At 36.6% G+C, this 25,989-nt stretch overlaps 1 protein-coding gene across 1 annotated transcript in view; it reads right to left on the bottom strand.

The window, feature by feature from the left end:
* Positions 1-1,836: 1,836 nt before the first annotated feature.
* Positions 1,837-25,989, bottom strand: part of hs6st1b (heparan sulfate 6-O-sulfotransferase 1b) — a 71,672-nt gene continuing 47,519 nt past the window's right edge. The window contains exon 2 of the mRNA XM_055181471.2: positions 1,837-4,069. Within this exon, the coding sequence (XP_055037446.1) occupies positions 3,364-4,069 (706 nt within the window). The 3' untranslated portion in view covers positions 1,837-3,363. The remainder of the gene's footprint in view (positions 4,070-25,989) is intronic.

Raw genomic sequence — 25,989 nt, forward strand, 5'->3', positions numbered from 1 at the left:
AATACACTTTTAACTATGTGTTAATTAAGTTAAATAATTTTTCCAAACATTTTACACTTTTATTTTACAAAATAATAGCAAGATTTGTATTAAAATATGTTACTTTATTTTATAATTGTATTATTGTATTATTGTATTATTTTGTAAAATAAAAGTGTAAAATGTTTGGACACATCTGCTTTTACACTATTTTGACCAGCAGGGGTCACCAGCGTGTGTGGGTTTCGAACTGCTTCGAAAAACTGAATCAATTTTCGAAGCAATTGGTTCAATTGATTCGAAGCTTCGAAAAGCTTCGTTTCTCCCATCACTAGCATATTTTCCCACTCCACAATAGCACACGGATCTGGTAGCCCGATATCATTTGATAAAGTCATTTTTTTTTAAATAACTTCTGTTTCTCTGTTGCTCCGCTCGCATTGCTGATTCTCGCCACTTCCGCTGCCAAAATTCGCGCGCATATGTTGCGACGTCATTATTGTGTAGAAACCTCAGCGCAGTCACAGACGTCATCAGCATCCGTTCTTTGCTGCTGCATTTTGTTATCTGAAGAATTAAAACGTCGTAAGAAACGCTCACAACATTCCCAAAACCAAGTACAGTAATGCGCAATTAACTCCAGCTGTGAACAAATTGTATGGTTCATAAAGTGACACTCCCAAGTTCATGGGGGCGCGGAATCACATATGGTCTCAATATCTATGAGGTCAAATTTAGTGCAAAATGCGTTCCTCTAATCATTTTATATATTTTAAAGTTTTTAAAAATTGGAATTAAAATTTAACTTGAAAATTAACGAAAACTAGACAGTAGATTACAGCTTTACTGTACTGTCAATTCCGTGACGTGTTTTGGTCATTTTCATTATACTTCATGCATCTAAAATTAAATTAACACAACGTAGTTGTTGTGCAAATGCATCAATAGAACAATTGAGCAGAATTAAATCAATATGACATTATTCTGAATAAACTGATATAAGTATTTGACATAAAAGTTAGTCAACATACTTATCTGTTTGTGCAAACATTTCTGTCAGTATTTTGTGCTATTGCCCTTTAAAAAATGCATGATGTCCCTGCACACACTGTTTACACATAAATACAAGAAATAGAAACAAACAACTAGAACTACTAGAACTAAAAATAATTTAATATACATGATATATAAGTGGGAGAGTTATTTATAGATGTGCATAGTAAGTATACAATACAATTATATGAACTGCAAAAATAATGTTTTTACATTTGAAAAGTGAGAAATATTAAGTTACATCTCATAAATCAACTGAAAGTATTTTAACTTTAGTTATAATTTGTATAAAAAAAAATATAATGGACATATATAGCTTCAAAATATATAATAAAAAATATTTAGATAAATGTAGCTGATCTACTGTGTAACTGATTGTAAACAAACCTGTGAAATTTATGTCTTACCCCAAAACAACACAAATTAATATCTTACCAGTCAAACAACAACTGTGGCAAATTCTAGTCCCAGTGCAGGTGTCAAATCCCTAGGATCACTGTGGTCTCAGAGGAGAGGTGTGGGATAAAACAAGAAAAACACATAGATGGGAAAGAGGGAACTGCTTGTTTGGAGTCAAGTCTGCTGAGAACATTTAAATGACAGAAATACAAAATGCACTAGATCACCTTATCTAATAAAAGTTATTTAAAAACATGTTTGAGAGAGAGAAAGAGAGAGAGAGAGAGAGAGAGAGAGAGAGAGAGAGAGAGAGAGAGAGAGAGAGAGAGATTAAATTTAATAAACAGAATATAAAAAAAATGTTACTGTTAAGAGTATTAAAAAGAATACACACTTATTCATGTCTTAGAAACGGGAAATATCTTTTTATTGGTAATTTTAAGATCCAGGGGTCATAATTGAAATAAACACTCACAGTAATAAACATTGTTGGAAATCAAACTTTAGACACCTTAAATTAACACCCACACGCACGCACACACACTCACCCACATATACATACACACATACTCTTTTAACAATTAATGGTCATGTTTCTTCTCCATTCTTCTAATTAAAACAGAATATTTTTCATATTACCAAATGATATACTGACAGATCACATCATCCATTTTTCACACACACATTTTTTTCAGATGGCTCTTAACATGGCTTCAATAGCAGTCTGTTCGTTTCAAATTACAGCTGAAGTGCGTGATGCGAGTTAAAGAGCCTCTGTAGACATCGATAACAAACACGGAGCTGAACGAGAACAATCTGTGAGAGACGTCAGGCCCCAACATGCTCAGTGCAAGTTCAATTAACACATTCTACATGCTGGCAAAATCCACGACCAAGGCAAATTATGTGAAATCTTGATCAGCGTGTGATCAAACAAGATAACTGCTAAATGGTTTTGTTCATTTTGGGTATGTGACTCACAATGCAAATGTGTACTGCATGATGCATCATGGGTAAAAACGATTCCAGTCACAACAAATGCAAATGTGCAAAACAAACACGTACAGTACACACTGTAGAAATCAGCACATGCTTATAAAGCAAACAACAAACCAAATAATAATAATAATAATAATAGGAATAACAATACAATTACATGATAATCATTTTTAGGGTGACCAGAAATGATGCAGGAATACAATAATTAACTAAAAGGAATGGATTTATCTTCAACAATCTCCAGGGATAAGCGAAGTTTCACGGTTGTGCTAGGGGGCACCTACAGGCAGACCAGGGTACTGCAATACTTTGAGATTAGAGAGAGAGCAGGGCTTTAAATGAGTTACCCAGTCTACAGACTAAAACAAGATAATACAGATAAAATGAGAAATTTTATTCATAGCTCATTCAAAATCATAACTGGCTCTGGTCTTGGGGGGCAGTGCCCCCCTGCCCCCAAACACCACCAGGGCATGTGAAAATCTTTTTTGACACACTAAACAAAACAATAATTGAAAAAGGGAGGACAAATGTGTTATATATTTATATCTACTGTATAAAATCGTACTCGGTTACAACAGCTGTTAGTAGTTTCAACCACTTGTAACCGGCTGCACTTAACACAAGATTTAAAAAGGCAATCTAAGATTTATACATATTTATATTTATATATATAAAAACAAAACAATTATTTTATTTTCCTGAAAAGTCTATTCATCACCAATATTTGTGTATGTCATTATGTCTTATTAAATCAGAGCTTTTTGATAAAAAAAAAAAGTTTGAGATGCTTGCACACTCATTTACGCCCAAACAGAACATTCGCTGGTCCTATACAACAGCTCGTGTTGGATATTTATGGTTTTAACTTTTGAAAAATCCATCGGGGCCTGTTTATTCCCTCCTGTTTCTCTTCTGGAGACAGGTGTACGGTTACCACCCATTGACGATGTGGTTCACGTAGTCCTCGGTGGGTAGCCGTGCCGTGCCCTCTCCCCCGGTGCCATCCTCTCGGAAGGGGCTGTGGAACGCCCCCTGCCCTCTCAGAAGAAGTCTCTGCTCTCGTCGGTCCAGCATGTGTTTGTACTGGTATCTCTGCTGAAACAGGTCTTTGGCATAATCGTACAGCTTCATATCCAGGTCGTTTAACTCCTCTATACGCTGTATCGTTCCATTATCCAAGTCTACGCCGGCCGCCCGCGTGCTGTTGTATTGCAGAAAAGGTCGGATGAACTTAAGGTTGAAGGTGCGTTCGAAAAGGTACTGCGTCTTGCGCTGGAACTCCGTCAGGCCGTAGAAAGCCATGTCGCGGAGGTTTTTCTTGGCCGACTCTAGGAGGAGCTGCGAGCGTCTCTTATCGGGTACCGTGGAGAGGTTGTAGCAGCCAACCAGGCTGAGGTCAGCCAGCATGCGGACTTGCCGGTTGTTGGCCAGGTTGTAGGGACAGTCCATGAACTGCTCCAGGGTGCAGCCCGACCAGTCCGTGCCCTCGTAGCAGGGAGGCAACTCTTGGGGAGTGGGTGTTCGCCCGTCGCACATGTGCAGGGAGGTCTTCCACGTCGCCCCGCGCTGGACGTGCCTCCACTCGCTGAGGTATCGTGATACGGGGTCTCTCAGCAAAGTGATGTAGTAAAATTTTCTACAGGAAAAAGGAGATAAATAGGGCTCTGTTAGTCATGCTTCCAAGATCAGATTAAAGGTCAAGGTAATAACAATGTAACAAGGTTTGGCTCATTGACATTTGTAATGCATTAACTAATATTATGCAATATATTTTTGCAGCATTTAACTCTTTCCCTGCCAATGATGAGTTTTTATGGCAATCCATATTTCCGCTATTATCCACGAGGTGGCACTCTTACCCAACTTGTAAAACACAATTAAGCTTCCACTAAGGCCAATGAGTAAAAACTCTGTGAATGTTTTGATCATCGCTCTGAATCTAATCTCTAACAAAAGTAATTTACAAAAATGCAATTATATAAATAATCGTTTTATTTTTTTAAGAAGCCTACCCATGTTTTGAGAGGTGATAAAAGAGAACAAATGAAAAAAAAGGATGAAAAGTTTTAGTGGGGTCTGTTCCTTAATGTTCCTTAATTTGATATATAGTATTGTTTATATATTTAAAGTGGAAAATTTTCTGGAAGGCATTAAACTTAACAATTAACTTAAAAAAAAAAAAACACTGGCGGAGATAAAGTTAATGTGGGTTAATAACAAACATGTTAGTTCACTGTGCACGGCAAAACAGCCAACCAGTATTGAGGCCTGCATTTGATCTAATGTCTAAAAGCTGTCTGTTAATAAGTTTTATCCTGCAATCGACAAGACATGAGGTAACAGATGTAAATAAATGCCTTTGTCATTGCTCAGAGTTTTCCCAGCATGCCCTGGGGCATCAACATCCTAATCCTTTCCCACCATATCACATACAGCCTGTCCAGATTCTGCCCCGAAGGAAATATTGCAAATGCAAATAAGAGGAGATCAGGAAAGTTGTAGTGATGAAGTAAGGCATTAACCAGATAAACACTGTATACAGTATGCATACTTGATGCAGAACATATACACAAGTAATCATTAAAGTTGGAATTAAAGCATTTTTGGGGGGGTTTGAAGAATTTTAGTGGTGGGCAACGATTAATCACGGGTTTTTTGCTTAATATACGAGTGTGTGCTGCGTGTAATTGTAATGTATATATACATTATAATGTATATAGACACATATATACACATCAAAATGTCCCCACAAGGTCACAAAAACACTGGTATTTCTATCTTTGTGGGGACAATTGGTCCCCACAACGTGATAATTACCAGGTACACACACACAGCAATGACCTTGTATTTATAACATTTCCTATAGACAAGGGGTCTTTTCTTGATGTGGACCTTTATTTTTACCTCTTATTTTTTACTTTTACCTATTACATATATAAACTCTTAGAAAGGATGTGTTAATTTTTTACACATCTTTGTGCGTTAAGCTTTTAACACATTATGTGTAATTTTAACACATTATGTGTAATTTTAACACATTATGTGTAATTTTGTGTTGATTTTGTGTTAAAATATAACACAAGTTGTGTTAAAAGTAACACAAAATGTGTTGTTTCAATAATAACACATAAAACCCCGCCCACCTGTTTGTTTATCCGGGGTAGCAGCGGAGTTTTGGGTGTGTGTTTGGTGCGCTGGATTTCACTGAAAAGTCCCAACCGGGTCACGAGTTGCATGCGGTAAGTAAGACTTCTGTCTTATGTTGGAAATAGGTGCTGGAATATTATATAAATGACACGAACATGTAGTGAATCATAAGTTAAACAGTGTAAAGTGTTGCATGACTCGTACTCGCCCCTCCCGCGGTAGTAACTCCTCCTTTTTCATTTTTTCGTACGTTATCGGAAAGAATCTGTAAAGCTAGTATTTATTTTATAAATCTGATTAAACTAAAGACTCTTCGGAGATATAAAGGATGTCATACTACTCTATAGGTACTCCAGATTAACATCAGAGAAACAGCTTGTGTTATGTGAGCTTTAAACTATAACCTTTGTAAGCATGCATATTGCATGCATGTTTATGCAGCTAAAAAAAAGAATCGTATCCAGACACATCTACAAAAATCTTTAACAATGATAAGGATTTCTAATAGCCAAAATGTCAGCATTTTCCCCAGGTGAAGAAACAGGCACCGCTCCGGGTCTGTCAGTGACAGGAGACAGAAGTAAGAGACAGGAAAGATGTGGCACCGTGGAGAGCTGAGGCAGTCTGATAATGATGGTGATGTAACCTTCTCAGTCCCTCCTGTAAACACTTCATACGCGCATGCTAGAAGAATTATTTCTGACGAATAAACAAAACTTTCTCGAAGTGGCACAGAGCTCAGCCGAACGCTGCTGGGACAAAAACCGCAGGGAAAAGCAAATTTCGACGGAAAGGCGCGAAGGGGCTGTAAAGTGGGTGGATAGCCGATGCTGCCAGGAAGCTAGCAGGTGGTTTTCAGCAGATTAATCCCAAATAAACTGACGACAGGGAGATTCAGCTCTCCGTCAGCAATCCATCGCCCCCATATTCCTGCTGGCTCCAGCTGTTATGGCCCTGAGGCCTTCTGGCCCTTCACTTCACTCTACATTAACTCTTTGCAAACCTGTGACCAAATCTGACAAGGATTCCCCAAACAACAGTCAAAAGCCCGAGAGCCGATTACACACTCATTACACAAGCACAGTGGCTGATGCTGAGATTCAATTGCGGTGACCTACATGGCACTTCCTTAGGTATCGCTGGGTGCTGATGAGATACGCAGTGCAGTCACTTTGCCTCTGGCCAGGAGGAAGCAATGGAGCCAATAGTGTGCACTCAAACGCCCTTATTCTTTACATGCAGTACCATCATTCACCACATGGTGGCACTGTAATATATACTTAACTACTTCAAAACTCTTCTGTTTATTTCACTATTTGGGGACAAAACTGTGGTCTCATAATCATTAGCGGGCCTAAGAGACAACCCAGATCTCTATACGGCGCCACAACTTTGGGTTTAATAACTCCACAGCGATTAAACTCTAAGCCCATCAACACACACGGCACTTCCAAACCTCAGCCAATAACGACTGCCTGCTCCGTGTAACACCGGTCAATAGTAATAACACATGGCAATAGACTCATTATTAATGAGAACGAGCTTGTACGGGTCAGGCGCCTGGACTGTTGCAGCAGAGACTGATAAATGAATCTATCGAGCGCGTGTCTCTTTATAAAAGTGTTCGTAATTGAATTAACACCCAGGTCAGGTCAGCTCGAACAAAAGGCTTTTAGCACTGGTGCGTGCATTTACGTCAGCTATTTATGTTTAGGATTTTGGTCAGCACCAAATGCATTAAAACAAAGCCTTCATTATAAATCTCATTATTGAGGTTATAGCCCTCCACTGAGAGATGGGAAAGGAGGCTTGGCTACTGAGAGAGACAGAACGTACGGCCCGCTGGAGAGTCTGAAGGTCAGAACCGAGACAGAAAGCATACTGGAAGACACCTCACGCTGACAGCACACATCTAACAAGACTCCACATGCAAATCAACCTCTCAAATAAATGATGACCGCACAAAACCAGTCACCAATTCTGACAGACCAGACAGAAAACAGCTGTGAGGGGACTTTGAATGCCTATACACACACATACACAAGTAGAAAATAACGGTTTATATAAGTAGATGCTCTTTTTCTTATACATACACAGTGAAAGTCATTCATCTCTATTTGTTTGCTTTTAAGCAGATTCACTCTCAATGCTTCTCTCCCTATGGAGCGTTTAAAGTAGGGAAGTGAAGCATTGGTGCATTATTGATGCAGAGCCTCTGCTGACTGTTGGCACACAGTTTCCTAAACCTCACGAGATCCTTCAACCTGCTTCGGCTTAACACCTTAGTCACCTTCTGAACGATAACATTGTTGTATGGAACAAACACAGCTTTACCAGTCAACTATACAACACACAGCAATATTTCAATGCAAAAACATCCAAAAATAATGGAAAATACATAGGGGAGGACTGAACTGATGAAAATACACTCTTAAAAAAATGTGTTATAATGGTGAACTAAATGTTTCAAACTGGTTTACTTTCGTCCACAGATTTAAGCTCTGTGTTTATACACAGCAAAAAAATGATTTTCTTACTTTGTATTTTTTGTCTTGTTTTCAGTACAAATATCTAAAAATTATTAAATCAAGATGTATTTTCTTGATAAGCAAAATGACCCAAGAAAATAAGTTTAGTTTTTAGACAAAAAATAATCAAATTTAAGTGAATTTGAGCTTAAAACAAGCAAAAATATCTGCCAATGGGGTAAGAAAAAAATCTAAAAATAAGAAGTTTACGCTTTTCTTAAACGCTTAAGTCAAGAAAAAAATTCTCACCCTATTGGCAGATATTTTTGCTTGTTTTAAGTAGAGATCGACCGATATATCTGTTTTCCGATATTTTCCCCGATATTTGAGCATTTTCCGATGATCGGATATCGGGTTTGTGATATCGGATTGACCGATAAACGAGAGAATTGAGAATTGCGCGCTGAACGCATCTGAGGAGAGGAGCTCACAGCAGCAGCAGCGTGCACAGCAAATATGACGGCGGAGTGACGCGACTTCATTAAAAGGACTTTGAGTATACTTACTTTGCATCTGAGGCATTTATAACACATCTTATTTGTGCATTAATGTATGTTATGTTAAATAAGTTGATATATTAAAAGCAATGTATGCAGTTTGTCCAAGAATAGAGACGAACTCACAAAATCACGTGCTGTTCACTTACCAGGGTTGAAGGCTGAAGCTTTTAACAAGATTTACCCTAAGTTATATTAAAATTTACCAGATAAACATTATTTTGCTAAAATATCTATATAAATGTCTGTGGATATGAATTAATTATTTATTACCTCCGCAAGCGGTCACAGTTTGATACAGTTAATGCGTGAGTAAATGCATAGATAACAGCGCTGTCAACAGCCATTTCTTAAGCTATAACAACAAAATATTAATTATTCTGACATCAAATAACATTACCAGTTAAGAAATTCAGTGATATATGAGCCGTTTTGTTTGTTACTTTCCTGAATGTAGTATTCCAGTCAGTGATATTATTTGTAAAACCTCTTTGCTAACTACTTGTTTTACTGCTGAAGGCTACATGTTGCTGGTCAAAACAACCATATTATTCCAAAAAAGGCACTTAATCCACCTGTTTTACTCTATAAACTATGTATAACAAGCAGCCAACTCCGCTATACTTTTCTCTCTCTCCCGCTGCCAACCGCAGCGCGACCTTTGGATCAGTCCATTTCTGACGGAATGAAAGGGGTGTTTGGAATGGTCCATGTATTGGGAATATAGTTTCTACATTATTCATTAAATTAATATTATTCTTCACTCTTTCAGACCCCTCTATTTATTACTTTGTATGCAAAGAGGGAGTGATTGTGATGATGATTATTATTATAAGGGTTTGTTCAGTTCAGTAGTGTTGTAGTAATTATTATGTCAAAAACAGAAGTATAACAGTAAATAAAAATCGGTTCAGCATATCGGTTATCGGGCACATAAGCATCCAAATATATGTGTTATTGGCATCAGTTTAAATCGGTCGATCTCTAGTTTTAAGCACAAATTCGCTTAAATTTGATATTTTTTGTCTAAAAACTAAACTTATTTTCTAAGGTAAATAAGAAAATACATTTTGATTCAAGAATTTTTTGATATTTGTACTGAAAAACAAGAGAAAAATACCAAGTAAGAAAGTCATTTTCAAGAAACAGATTTCTTGGAATTTTTGTCTTGTTTTCAGTAAAGATATCTAGAGGTTCTTAGATTAGGGTGCTTTTTCGTGATGAGCAAAACGACCAAAAAAAATACGTCTACATTTTAGACCCAAAATATCAAATATAAGTGATTTTGTGCATAAAACAAGCAAAAAAAATCGGCCAATAGGGTAAGCACATTTTTCTTGAATTTAGTGTTTAAGAAAAATGTTCAAGATTTTTTTGCTTACCCCATTGGCAGTTTTTTTTTTGCTTGTTTTATGCACAAAGGGACGGTTTCCCGGACAGGGATTAGACTAGTCCTAGACTTAAACACTTTTAAGAGCTCTCCAAACTGAAAACAACTTTCACTTACAGATCTTAAAATACATCAGGGCCCTTTGTTTTACTTCAAGATGCACACAGGTAATGTTTTTAGTAAGGCATGTTGTTTAAAACTAGTTATATTTCCTAATTAAACTAAGGCCTAGTCCTGGATTAAGCTAATCCTGGTCCGGGAAACCGCCCCAAAATCACTTAAATTTGATATTTTTGGTCTAACAACTAGACAAATTTTCTTGGGTCGTTTTGCTCATCAAGAAAAAGCATCTTAATTTAAGAATTTTTAGATATTTTTACTAAAAACAAGACAAAGATTTTTTTTCTTTGAAAATAATTTTTTGTAGTGTGTAATTCATTTCAACTATCTACACTGCAAAAAATGATTTTTTAAGTTAGTATTTTTGTCTTGTTTTAAAAAAATAACAAAAAAATTCTTAAATGAAGTTGCTTTTTCTTGATGAACAAAACGACCCAAGAAAATAAGTCTAGTTTTTAGACCAAAAATATCAAATTAAGGTGATTTTGTGCATAAAACAAGGAAAAAAATCTGCCAATGGGGTAAGCATTTTTTCTTGAATTTAGTGTTTAAGAAAAATGTTCAAGATTTTTTGCTTACCCCATTTTTTTTTTTTGCTTGTTTTATGCACAAAATCACTTAAATTGGATATTTTTGGTCTAAAAACTAGACTTACTTTCTTGGGTCATTTTGATCATCAAGAAAAAGCATCTAAATTTTATAATTTTTAGATATTTTACTGAAAACAAGACAAAAATAAAATACTAAAAAATGTTTTCTTGAAAATCATTTTTTGCAGTGTAGCTAAAACTTACACAACTATGTGTGGGCTGTAAATGAGTTTTTTCCACATTTCTGAATATCACCAAACTGCAGAATGATTCCAGTCTGTCATATTGGGAGACGGCCCATATGAAAATCCATTATTGTATGCATAAACATTTTGGACAAATAAAAGCATTCAGTTGTCAATTCAAGCATTTGTGCACTAAAAAAATGAAAACATCCGCACAGGGATGATAGCATAATTATGATTATCAGTATTTCAAACAGCCTTGACCCTTCAAATGTTGATATGAGGCCTCAGTACAGCAGAGATATTAAACTGGCCCGTCACATGCACAGCGATACGATCGTACCTTTGAATGGAGGACATAATTCTGCTAAAAATGCTATTCAGAGGCTGGAAATATATTTCACAGGCAGCAAACAACCATGTGCTACAAAATTAGCAGTAGGACATTTTCCACACAATTCAGACTAGTATCGTAATAAAAATGTTACAGACAAGGTCTCCTGCACCACCAGAACATCTCTCAATAGCCATTTTAACAGAGATTAAAAAACATGAAAAAGTCTTGCTATTCTTTTATCACATTGCATGTTTGAAGGTTATAAGAGAATACAGAAGTAGCTGAAACAACATTTTTAGATATTTTTTTTAGGTATGTACTTCTATGAATAAAAATGAGCTTGTTTGATTTGGCACATTTTACATACGTGTACACTGCAAATAATGACTTTCTTACTTAGTATTTTGTATTGTTTTTAGTAGAAATATCTAAAAATTCTTAAATCAAGATGTATTTTCTTGATGAGCAAAATTACCTAAAAAAATAAGTCTAGTTTTTAGACCGAAAATATACAATTTAAGTAAAATTGTGGTTAAAACAAGCAAAAAATATCTGCCAATGGGGTGAGAAAATGTCTCTTGAATTAAGTGTTTAAAGTTATTTCAAAAAACAATTAATTTCTTACCCCATTGGCAGATATTTTTGCTTGTTTCCTCTAATGGCTTTCTCATTAAAATACAACTCAAGCAGCAAAAAAAGACATCTGAAGATAAATAAGGATTTATAGAATCCTCAGACAAGAGAAAAACAGCTAATTTTACTCTGATCTCTGAAAATACTCAAACACGATACAGACAGTGTAGAAATTGAAATCTGTAGGAGGAGAGAAGAGAAGGAAAGAAGGTCTTCCTCATGCTTCTATAATTTCAGAAAGCGAGCGAAAGCTTCAGAGACGAGCAGTGGGTGGAAATCTCACCCTGGGCTGCATCAGACCTGTTAAAGCAGGGGTGGGTGGGGTGCTTGGGGATTTCAGCTAGATTTCTCTGACTATCAAAGGCACCATAAACTCTTTTATTGGGATGAATATAAAATTCACCTTCTCTGCGCTCTATGCCGCATGTTAGTCGTAACAGCCGGGACAAAGTACGGGCGTGACAAACTAACAGCAGCCATTCTTTCGTCTTCTGATGTGGAAGCAAGAAAGACAGACAGAGAGAGAGAGAGAAAGAAAGAGAGAGACATCTTTTCCTGGCAAAGTGGAACATAAGTCAGACAGGATCTGTCGACCCCCTGCAGGTTCTACCTGGGGTCTCATAAAGCAGCTATCTCTGACCCACGCAGGTGTTGCACATCAGAAAAGGTGATAAATAAAAAGTCAGGAAGGCTCCTGGCAGGTTTAAGGTTTGCCAAATGTGCAAAGACAGAGCGAGCTCCCATGCAACACAATAAAGAAACCCTGCATGACCTCTTGGGTGTCGTTGTGGAGCAGACATTATTGTGAATTGTGATGGGTAACATATGCACACGAGTAGACAGCAGTAGTGAGTGATTACTTGGGAATACAGACACAGCTGCATAAAAAAAAACACACAGACAAAAGTCAGGATTTCTCATTTGTTTAAAGCTTGTAAACCTTGTAAGTATGTCACAACAGGAGAACTTTATTCAATATGATTCATGCGTGGTATGTAAAGCCAGGTGCATACTGTGCGGTATTTTATCAAGTCCTTGCAATGTTTCACCTGGAAAATTATTTTAAACAAAGTTCAAGTTTCTACTGTAAGTTTGTTGTTACAAGATGGGGATTTGTGTACTGCTAGTTCTTTAAAGGGGACATATCATGAAAATCTGACTTTTTCCATGTTTAAGTGCTTTAATTGGGTCCCCAGTGCTTTTATAAACCTAGAAAATGTGAAATAGAACAACCCAGTACCTTGGTTTTGGTAAACCATTTTCTGCAAGCATGTGAAAAAATAGGTCAATGAAATTTGGCTCCCATTGTGATGTCAGAAGGGGATAATACCGCCCCTTAATCTGCACTATCCAACCACGACACTGCCATTTAGTGCATCAGCTCATTTGGATTTTTAAAGGACACACCCAAAACGGCAGATTTTTGCTTACACCTACAAAGTGGCAATTTTAACATGTTATATAATAAATTATCTATATGGTATTTTGAGATAAAACTTCACGTATATACTCTGTAGACACCAAGGATTTATTTTACATCTTTAAAAAGTCTTGTGAAATGTCCCCTTTAAAAATACAGTGATTTTTAAGCATATTTTTAACAAAGAAAACACTAAAAAGGGTCAAATGACGGCCATACTCATACATTGCGGGTCCACCTTAAAAGGCAGATTCCTCCAAAATTAAAACTTGTCATTTACTCACCCTCATGTTGTTTTAAACCTGCATGAGGAGTCTCTACACTCCGTTGAACACAAAATAAGACAATTGAGGGTAAACACACATTTGACGGCACCCATTGACTTCCATAGTATTTGTTTTTCCTACTATGGAAGTCAAAGGGTCCCGTCAACAGTGTGTTTACCATCATTTATCAAATTATCTTCTTTTGTGTTCAATACAATAAAGAAACTCATACAGGTTTAAAACAACATGAGGATGAGCAAATAATGACAGGAATTTCACTTTTGGGGGAACAATCCCTTTATGTGATCACAAAACAGTAGAGAGTAGAAAAAGAAAAACAAAGCACAGGATCTGGGTGGAGAGACAGATATAAAGAGAGACGGACAGCAGTGATACAGTCATTCAGAGAGCAGGGAGTGTTTTAATAAAGCTCAAGCTTCGTACTGCACGTACTGTACCGCTTCATGTATATGTATGACAGCTGATCCAGGTAAGGCTCAAGACTACAGAGCGGCTCAAACAAGAATCATGCTGGATTTTATAAATCCTTTCCTTAAGGCAAACCCTCATAGGCGGGTCTAGGTTGACCTGACCTTTAACCTAGAAGATTTCCACATATTTGAAAATGTTAATGCATGTTTTTTAAAATTAAAACCAAATGTGACAATGTGTGTGCGTGTGTGTGTGTACGCGCAAGCAAAAATTCAAACGAACAAGTAGCCAAGCAGCTTCATAATGCATTCCCAAGGAGCAAGAAGTAACAAAAACATTTTAAATCATACACAGGACCATTACTGAAAGACAAGGCAAGTAAATATTTTCAATTGTAAGAGAGAGAGAGAGAGAGAGAGAGAGAGAGAGAGACAACACCCGCCACCCACATTGGTAAAGTGTAATAAAAGATCTCCCCGGGAACTTAACGGTTCTGATCCAATAAGCAGCAGGAATGTGAGGAATGTTTATAGCGTTGAGACCCCTTAACAGCCTGAGGGGAAAACCCCACCATTTTACCTTGTAACATACCTCCACGAATCCTCCAGAACTACTTGGAAACACAATCTCTTTGATTCTGTGGATGTTATGTACAGTCTGGACTACAATCTATTTTATCTCATTTACCAGACAGCTTAGCCTCCTATGCCTTACTTAACCAACTAATCTTCTGTATTTTTAGAACAAAGATGTACTGTTTAAATGTTCCTGGGTTATAGTTTGAAAATAGATCATGTCTGGTACACTGTAAAAAAAACTTAAATTTTTTTGTTAAATCAACTCAGTCATGTCAACAGAGATTAGCTGTCACAACTTATAAAATATAGTTGAGAAAAGTCAACTTAAATTTATAAGTTATAACAACTCACCTGTAGTTATAACAACTCCTCTCTAGTCAACATTAATAATAATAAGTTGAAATGACTTGTAAATGAAAAAAATTTAAGGCAGCAAAGTATTTTTTACAGTGTAGGGCTGTGCAATTTAGGGGAAATATCTGATTGCGATTTTTCTGCCAGAAATTGCAATTGCGATTCGGTTTGCGATTTAATTTTGTAGTGGATGCAATGTGCATCCATTTTCTAGATGGTTAGATCTTAATGATACTGCTTATGGGTCTGGGTAGGGTTGCACCAGTCGTTCGTAAGTTCTTACTTAAACTGGGACGTAAAGTCCAAACTAGAGGCTTAGTAACTACTAGCTAGTTTATAACTAACTCTTTACTTTATTCGGTTGCACCATTTGTTCTTAAGGCAGAACGCAGCTAGTAGGTCGTAAGCTTTCCGTAAAGTAATGCGTTGTCGCATAGAATGACGTCTATTTTTCTTAACCCAATCACAAGCCTTATAATGGGTTAATAGGAAATAATCTGAACAGTACGTAATTTCAAACTCATTCTTGACTCGCCTAAACTTAAAGTTAAAAAGACGTTAAAGCAAACGTTATTGAACTAAAAACATTACACTTTTAATTGAAAATATCTATCCCACACATAGAGGAGAAAATAAACAGGAAGAAATTTTAAATTATTTTAATTGATGGATACACAGAAAATTAAACAGTTCTTGAAAACTCGTTGACGAACTTGTGGCCCTTCATAATTAATTACGAGCTCATCGATGTAATATAATCTGGCTGACATCTTATTCCAATCGTTATTCATGGACAGAGGCTTCCGTAAATATTTAGTTTCAATGTATTGTTATACGTTTAAACTAAGTTTAATGGTGCAACGCAAAAACATTTAGTAGTGCGAAAGTTGTAACTTAGGGCGGTTTCACATTTGGTGCGATTGCCTGGTCCGAACCCGAGGTCGATTGCTCCCCCCTCCCCATGCTATTTTGGTTGCCGTGCCTCTCACGGAGACAGCACAGCTATACTCGCGCTCACTCAATTGGTTAGACTGTCACAAAGTCCTGTCTCATATCGCATCCTTTTCGCAATTTGCTAATTCACATCGCGATTATGGTTCGGTTTCGATTAATCGCCCAGCCCTAATGTCTGATGTATAAAATGAGAGGCTATGTTTACACAACAACGTTTTAAAAAAACGGAAATGTTTCTTCTTCATGTTTTAGAAAAATTTAACTTTACTACAATTTTTTAAGGTAAGTGGTTGCAATCAATTTATTTAAGCTACATTTAAACAAAAAAATTCGAAAAACAAAACAAAACAAAAAACTTTTGTTTAAATGCAGCTTAAATAAATGGATTGCAACAACTTACCTTAAAAAATTTAGTAAATTAAGTGATTTTTTTCAGTGGATATGCAAAAGGTACAAACCCCAAAGTAAGCGATGACACGAGTTATCATCTCCACCTTAAATCTATTTTCTTGGACAACAATAAACACACGAATTGTAGGCAGCAGTTTACTTCCTAGTATTGGTGATGTAGTATAGACCGACATTCTCATATTTTGAATATTATGAAGGTTTTAAGTTTCATTTCCGTTGATGCAAAATGCCTTCTGGGAAACTTGGCTGTTAAGTCCACACAAGTCACGTCCTGATGAATCATCGATAAAATGGGTGGATCAAGAACACATCTGGGGATGTTATGTGAACTTGGCTTGATGTGAACTTGGAATTGAAACAATACTTGGGCCGGGACTGGTGACGTTTCACAAGTACACAAGAACACAAGTACAGACAAGACCACATATTGAGAAACGGCTGTTTTGTTTAGAAGGACAATGAGGTAGATTTATTACTACACTATAATCCCTTTACTATAAAACGCCTTTTTTACATTTTGTTGAAGAAGTGTTATTGGGAAGCACAAAAAATCCTGTAGGCTCCCAATGTTGTTGTTTTGGTTTATGATACTCGCGCACGGCTATAGACTGAATTTACACATGCGCATGATGTCACCGTTATCACAGATTCACGCTTACGTAGTTCATATGGAGAAGTATAAAATTCCACTTTGAAACCCGTCTTCCAAAGTTTGCATTTTCAGCCCCCGAAACCCATGTGTTGTTCAAACAAACAGACAAACTGCCAAACTAATCAAATTAAATCAGCAGGGCACACAACAATACATAAATAATTTAAATATTAAGATTTTATGTGAATGTAAACATTTTAAATAAAAAAAGAAAAAAGTAAAACAATGCTGAGCTGTGACAGGTAAAGACTGACAGTCTCTCTCTCTCTCTCTCCAATAATCTCAGATCTGTCTGTCAGATCTCTCTCTTATAACCTCCAGTTGTCATCTCTAACCAACCCCTGCTTTCATCCTATTGGTCTTCTAATTACGTTGCTATGGCGACACAGAGACAGGTGTATTCACAGTCAAGCATTTTTCCCCACACTTTTTTTTTTGAAAACAACTGAAGCGAGAAGCAGATGCTGTTCCTCTCTCGACCTCCCCGTCCCTTCCTCTCTCAGTCTGTTTGGATGTTGGCCAGGGGTTTTCCCCTTCCGCTATGTGGGCAAAAGCACATCAGTGATGTTGTTGGTCCTGGTGTCTGGCAACATAAACTGCAATTTTATCTGACTAACTTATAGATTTCCATTTTGATTATGCACACATTTATTAACTCTGATTGGCTGATGGCACCACATACACACTGAAAAAAATCTCCGGTTGCACAAGATTGCATTAAGTTTCCTAAAATGATTTTTCATTAAAAAAACGATCTGTTGGATCTATGTCATTTAATTATGTAAACCAGTTCAACATGATTGAATCAAGTTTTCTTAAAATGAAATTAATTTTAATAAATTTAATCATGTGCAACCGATGTCCAGACGTTTCTTTCAGTGAGTATTATAACTTAACTAACATTTTAACTAAATATAATTGTTCGAAAACACAAATGGCCACTGAACAAAGTCACATAAACAAACACTTCGATACAGAGTCAAAAGGAGATGCTGCAAACTCACAGTATGACATTAATAAGTGTTTCTGACCTCCTCAGGTTGTTAGTCACACATGAGATGCGCCTGGATAATTGCAGTGCCTATATTTTCTCTATGCAATAAAGATGATGCTGCTGAAGCAAAAATAAAAATGTTTTTCATTTTAAAGCACAGTGTCCATCTTTATTAGGGTGACAGCTGAGGGAACCAACAGAAAGGCTTAGATGAAAGATTGGCCTTGTGCTATAATGTAGTGATGGTTCTTGGTAGAAGGTGAGACAAAGATCTTTATATGTCACAGTCAGCTGTCAATGTCCACAATTTAACCAACATGAGAGATTGATAAAGAAAGGTAGAAAGACAGAAAAAAGAATAAACAAACAAAAGAAAAATACAAGAGATAGAAATCTTTATGCCAGTGGTCAATGCCACACAATTCGACCAACTAGAGAGAGAGAGAGAGAGAGAGAGAGAGAGAGAGAGAGAGAGAGAGAGAGAGAGAGAGAGAGAGAGAGAGAGAGAGAGAGAGAGAAAGAAAGAAAAATACAAGAGAAATACATTCTTATGCCAGCAGTCAATGCCCCACAATTCCCACAATTAAAAAAATGAAAGAAAAAAATAACAAAATAAAAATAACAATAGAAAACAGATCAAAAGAAAGAATGACAGAATGAAAGAAAGAACAAAAAAATACAAATAAAACAAAAGAAAGAACAAAAGAAAAGAAAGAATGAAAGAAAAAAAGAACGTAAAATCAAAGAATGAACGAAAGAAAAGAAAAGAAAGAAAGAACAAAAGAAAAATAAAAGAATGAACAAAAAAGAAGAACAAAGGAAAGAACAAAAAAATTTAAGAAAGAAAGAAAGAAAGAATGAACAAAAGAAAGAAAGAAAGAAAGAAGGAAAGGATGAAAGAACCAAAGAAAGAATGAAAGAAAAAAGAACAAACAAAAGAAAAAAGAATGAAAGAACGAATCAAAGAAAGAATGAACGAACCAAAGAATGAACAAAAGAACGAAAGAAAGAACGATAGACTGAAGAACAAAGAACGAAGGAACGAACGAAGGAACAAACGAAGGAACGAACAAACAAATGTGAAATGTGTGAAATGTGTGAAAGAACAAACAAAAGAAAGAAAGAAAGAACAAACAAAAGAAAGAATGAAAGAAAGAAAGAAAGAAAGAAAGAAAGAAAAAACGAAAGAATCAGAGAAAAAATGAAAGAAAAAAGAACAAACAAAAGAAAAAAGAATGCAAGAACGAACCAAAGAAAGAACGAACGAACAAACGATGAAAGAACGTACGAAAGAACGTACTAAAGAATGTACGAAAGAACGATAGAACAATAGACTAAAGAACAAAGAACGAACAAACGAAGATCAAGAGAAAGAAAGGACGAAAGAAAGAAAGAACGAAAGGACGAAAGAAAAAAGAAAGAAAGAAAGAAAGAAAGAAAGAAAGGGCTAAAGGACGAAAGAAAGAAATAAAGAAAATAAAAGAACGAACAAAAAAAACAAAAAAAGAAACAACGAAAGAAACATTAGAAGGAACGAAAGAAAGAAAGAATGAAAGAATGAACGAAAGAAAAAAGAATAAACAAAAGAAAAAAGAACGAATAAAAAAACGAACGAACAAAAGAACGATCAAAAGAACAAACGAATGTGAAATGTGTGAAAGAATGAAAGAACAAACTAACAATAAAGAAAAGGAAAGAACGAGGGAACGAACGAACAAACAAAGAAATTATTCTGCCCAATAACCTGTCTAAATTTTAAAGACAAAAAGCCGTCAGGTCAAGTTATTACACAAAGAGACGCTGTGACTTTCTCATCATTACCTGCTAACCAGCAAATAAACATGCTTGTTACACCCAATTGTGTGGTAACTGTAGCAGAACAAGTGCCAGTTAATGGTTTAATTAGCTATGGTTAAATACTTGACTTTCTACATCCTGCTGCTCTGGTAAGATGACCGCTGCGCCCATCTCACTATGGCACGGACGATCAGTCAAGGAATGGATCTACACAGAACTGATCTATATTGATCAACATGGATCTGTCTGGAGGGTTTAAATGCCATGTGCATGTGTGACAGAGATACACCGAGACTGGAAGGGCTCTTTCCTCAAATGTGATTTTTACTTAAACACACTTATTTGACTTCCACCATCAACACTACCCACCAACATGTTCCACCTTTAAACCACTGTTGTCTTATTTAAAGAAGAACTCCAAACAGTTCAGATACTGAATCTACAGACTGGAAATGGAGAATTACTCCAATATTAACTTGTAATCGCTTTTAAGCAGGTGTTTAAAGCTGCTTATTATTAATCACAGAGACTGAGCTAATCCAGAAAACATATTTACTTCAAAGATAAGGTCACACTGCTCCCTGTACACACATGGGCTTTCAGTCTTTGTTTGGGTTTCGATTTAATATCTCACTGAAATAAATATCCTGATTCACAACAATGAGCTTATAATTTAAGTTATCAGGTAAAATTTCAGTTTGTCAGAAATGTCAGTTTGACAACAACCCACATAAAGATTAATATATGAAGAGTTTCGTTTTTTTTTATTTCTCAGAAATCTCGTTTTTGGTTGTGCATTCCAATTAATATCAATTGAACTGCAGTTGGTTTGTTTTGATTTAAACCTTCATAACTTAAAAAAATACAGCTAATTAGCACCATAAAACAAAGTAATAACATAATAACATAATACTAACATGTTTTGACAAAAATGTTAAAAAATGGATTTATAACGTTTTGCAACGAAACTCTTCATATCAATTAACCTGCAATTTTATGTTGCAAACAGAGATGGCGATATAGAGGCAAAAGTTATGGATCGCAGCTTTAAAGGGATAGTTCACCCAAAATGAAAATAATGTTGTTAATGACTCACCCTCACGTCGTTCCAAACTCAAAAGACGTCCGCTCATCTTCAGAACACAGTTTAAGATGTTTTATATTTAGTCTGAGAGCTTGTTGTTGACCCTTCATTGAAAATCTACGTACGGTATACCGTCCATGTCCAGAAAGGTAATAAAAACATCATCAAAGTAGTCCATGTGGCATCAGTGGGTCAGTTAGAATGTGTTGAAGCATCAAAAATACATTTTGGTCCAAAAATAACAAAAATTGCGACTTTATTCATGACTGCAGTGACGCGGATGACGAACGACGTGGCTGACGTGTTATCTGGTGCCCCCCAGCTGTTATTTTTTAGTGCGCCTGGGATTCGTTTACAGTCTGAGGGAGACGCACCCTGTAAGTTTAAAAAATAAAAAAACTTCACAAACATGTCTGAGGAATAACACATCATCCGCGTCACTGTAGTCACGTGACTTTAGTCTTGCGCATGCGCTTCACAACAGACGCGGAAGAGAAGACAATGCTGAATAAAGTTGTAATTTTTGTTATTTTTGGACCAAAATGTATTTTCGATGCTTCAACACATTGTAACTGACCCACTGATATCACATGGACAACTTTGATGATGTTTTTATTACCTTTCTGGACATGGACAGTATACCGTACGTAGATTTTCAATGAAGGGTCAGCAAGCTCTCGGACTAAATATTAAACATCTTAAAATGTGTTCTGAAGATGAACGGAGGTCTCCCGAGTTTGAGGGTGAGTCATTAATGACATTATTTTCATTTTTAGTGAACTATCCCTTTAAAGTATGTAATGCATTTTGCATCATCCAAATAATTCATACAATAACAAAAAATGACTTCACAATTCAAGTATAATCTAACACCTCAGACACCATATATATAGAAAAGACAAAAAAAATGCTTTGCTCTGTTTATGTACTAATGTGTAGTAGGTAAGCAAAGGGCAGGTCAGGTTAGGTTACAGTTCCGTCATCACGCCTTCATTATGACCTCACTTCCTGTGTGAATACACCAGTGCACCACTCAACCGACAGTTCAGTACCAAGGACAGTGTTCATGCATAATCAGAGAACTTCTGCACTCACAGTGAAAAACAACCGCAGTCATTCATCCAAGATAAGAAATACTGCCCAGACACTTCAGAAACGTAAGCCCTCGCTCTCCATCACAGACATGCACGGTTACACAGTAACACAGTTTGTGCTGGCACTGCGTGGACCTTCCACGCCCTGGTGGGTTTGATAGCTACTCAAGTATTTCAGGCGAGGCGACAGGTGACACACGGCCCTTTCAGCTTTTTCTTCAAATCACGACACCTCAGCGAACCGGCTGACGTGCGAGGTGCTTGTGAAGTGTTTGCGTCCTTGCGATCCATCAAAACAACCGGAGGGCTTTAAACAAAAGCTGAAATCTTAACATGGAGCTTTTGTCAGGCATAGTGTCAACATAACTCAAGCATCAGGAAAGAAGGTCGACATCTGTCTAAAGCACGCATTTAATAAACCTGAACTCTGTCGAATCAATCACATAGTCGAAAGGCGTTGGTGGAAAGCCAAACACATAATCGAATTAAACACTTCTTCGCAGTAAGTAGTAAACATGCTCTGGCAATTTCAGGATTATAGATAAACAATAACAAGCAAAATGTAATCGAGACAAAGAAAACACGATAAATACACCTTTAATAAGTCATTACCACGTGCTCAAAGAATAATAAAACTATTAAAAGTGAGTCATAGAGCTCTTGGCATCAAACAATAAACGGTAATCAAATTACAGTCCCTTACTGTACCCAGCAGCCTACCGCAAGTGTGTAAACCATCAATACAGTCTATTTAATTGTGAGCTTAGTAAGCTGTTTATTGTGTTTATTATCACCTTAACTATCCTCTTTTCAGGTAATTAAACAACACCTAGTGCCAAATAAGCCTGATAATTACTTTATCGACTTATCGCATGATTAATGATGACCATGACCTCTGTGATTTTTGGAGAGGCAATATATTGCCATAGTGTTTACATTTGTGTTTATTTGCATAAAGTGACTGCCATTAAAAGGGACATTAAACTTTTTTTGAAAATATGCAAATTTTTCAGCTCCCTTAGAGTTAAACATTTGATGTTTACCATTTTGGAATCCGTTCAACTGATCTCCGGGTCTGGCGCTAGCACTTTTAGCATAGCTTAGCACAATCCATTGAATCTGATTAGACCATTAGCATCGCGCTAAAAATAACCAAAGAGTTTCAATATTTTTCCTATTTAAAACTTGACTCTTCTTTAGTTACATCGTGTACTAAAACCAACGAAAAATTTAAAGTTGCGATTTTCTAGGCAGATGTGGTTAGGAACTATACTCTCAAACTGGCGTAATAATCAAGGACTTTGCTGCCTTAACATGGCTGCAACAGGCGTAGTGATATTACGCAGTGCCCGAAAATAGTCCCCTGCTTTTGAAAGTAACCAAGGGGCCTATTTTTGGGCAATGCATAATATCACTACACCTGCTGCAGCCATGTTACAGCAGCAAAGTCCTTGATTATTACGCCGGAATGAGAGTATATAGCCATATCTGCCTAGAAAATCATAACTTTTAATTTTTCGTCGGTCTTAGTACACGATGTAACTACAGAAGAGTCAAGTTTTAAATAGGAAAAATATCGAAACTTTTTGGTTATTTTTTAGCATGATGCTAATTGACTAATCAGATTTTATGGATTGTGCTAAGCTATGCTAAAAGTGCTAGCACCAGACCCGGAGATCAGCTGAATGGATTCCAAAACGGTAAGAATCAAATGTTTAACTCTAGCAGAGCTGGAAAATGAGCATATTTTCAAATAAAGTGGAGTGTCCCTTTAAGATTTTAGCCAATCGCAACATACAAATAAGAGCAATTAACATTTACATAGTTGGCTGAGTCACATGTCATAAGACAACTTCCTTCCACCTCAATTCAACAGATAAAAACCGCAAGAAAATGAGGAAAAGAAACTGAGGGAGTTCACACAATACTTCACCACGTCACATCATATCAAACAACACCTCCCTCTCTTATATACTTCTCTATCTTTTCTTGATCTGCCTGCCTTTGTTTTTTATTCTCTGGCTGGAAGAAATATTACATCTGGGCTTTTGATACCACAACATCATTCAGCAATCTAAGAACAAAACGTGGTCTCTGTCAGATCTCTGTACGCCTTTGGCACGCGGAGTGTAAACTTCCTCTGCCCTTGAAAAAGTCTCCTCCGTTTCCTTTTTCATTGTGCTGGCACTTCTAATCTCATGTTCTCTGAGGATTTAAAAAACTCAAAATGCTGTAATCTCACCCACTTGAGAGTGGAGACAAAAACATCTCTGGATGTGAAGATTCCTCTAAACTTCAAAGTCTGTCGCCGGATCAGTGGCGAGCGAGAGGAAAATGCCCTTCACCTGTCATTTGTACTGCGGTACTATGCCGTAATAGTCTTATTTCCTGCTATTCGTCTTCGTGGAAGACTGAAGCCTGATCAAAGTAATAGAGGGAAAGTGGTTGGATTTCAGTGCAGAATGATTATGACATCACTCCTTTGCTAAACTTAGTTAACAAGAGCAAAAAAACATACAAGAGAATCTACATTATCTTGCTCTTTTGGTGGGGGGTTGTCACCGTTTTCGTCTTTGTAGTTATTTACATGTAGACCATTGTTTCCTAAGGAACTGATAAGAATGTTGACTCAAGTCGGATTAAAGGATTACTCCACTTTAATAAAAATAAAATCCAGATAATTTACTCACCCCTAATCTACTTGGTTTATGTCTTTATTTGTTTAGTCAAAATAATCAAAAAAATTATTTTTGAGGAAAACATTCCAGGACTTTTATTGGACCCCAACAGTTTACGGTTTCAATGCAGTTTAAAATTGCAGTTTCGATGCAGCGTCAAAGGGATCTAAATGATCCCAAATGAGGCATAAGGGTCTTGCAAAACGATTTTCATTTTTGACAAGAAAAATACAAAATAAGCACTTTATACGCGGCAGCATGACCTTACATATTTGTGTAAGCACATCGAAAGGTCACTCATTACATATGAAAAACGCAAATTTGCAGGCCATTTTAAACAATAAACTGACACAAAGACATTAATTTTGTATAATTTCACATACAACAACGTCGAAATGGTCCTATGTAAACACTGGGGCGGTAGTTTCGCATACATCATGCTTGATCTTTTGACATGCTTACGCAATGCGTAAGGTCATGCTGGCGCATCACACGGCTAGTGCAAGACGATAAGTTGTGGTTTTAAAGTGCATTTTTTTTCTTGCCGAAAACGACAATTGTTTCTAGAGCCCAACCGATTTATTGTTTTGCAGATTTCATCGGCCGATATGAGCCTGTCGCAGATAAATCTGTATTGGCGTATAAGCCACAGACATTCAGCCAATGAAAAGTTTTCCTAAAAAAAAAAATCTATGTTCTTCTCAACTGAACAAAAAAGACATCAACATTTTGGATGATATGGGGGTGAGTAAATTATCGAGATTTCTTTTTTATGAAAGTGGAGTAATCCTTTAAGGCGTCTGCCAGATGCATAAATGTTAACATTTTTTTGGTTAAATCTTTCCTTCAGTAGTTTTACTGACGTGACTTTTTTATTTTTTATTTCATTAGCCTGATAAACAGCCTCGTTATTTTGGTTTACCCCCTCTAAGGCTCTGACACAATTAGCTTCCCCTGCTAATGTCATATTCTGTCTGTCGCTCTGTGCTCACAAAGAGACACGCATGAGGTGTGTACAATAAGAGATGGCAAAAAAAACATGCAATTTGCACTTATAAAAGGGTGTTAACTACCAATGAATAAAGCAGGTGTTTTGCCAGTGGAGCAACCTTACCCCTAAACCTACCGCTAAACCCTAAAGTTGAATATTATATTAGCAATTATAATAAAATGCATATGCAAAAGAAATGCAATAAATAAATGCAAGAGAAGATCCCAATTTAGATAGTGTGTTTCTTCCTATGTGAGATACGGTCTGACTATCTGCATGTTTTGATCTTACAGTCACCTATCCTTACAGTGTATTCAGTGTCTACATTTTTTATCTGTATGTGTGTTTCTTTGAAATCACATCCATGACCTTTGCACTGCAAATGCTATAGCCATGCTTTAGCAATTGAGCTACAGGAACACTG

This window comes from Misgurnus anguillicaudatus, chromosome 25 (genome assembly GCF_027580225.2).
Source record: "Misgurnus anguillicaudatus chromosome 25, ASM2758022v2, whole genome shotgun sequence".
Classification (NCBI taxonomy): Eukaryota; Metazoa; Chordata; class Actinopteri; order Cypriniformes; family Cobitidae; genus Misgurnus; species Misgurnus anguillicaudatus.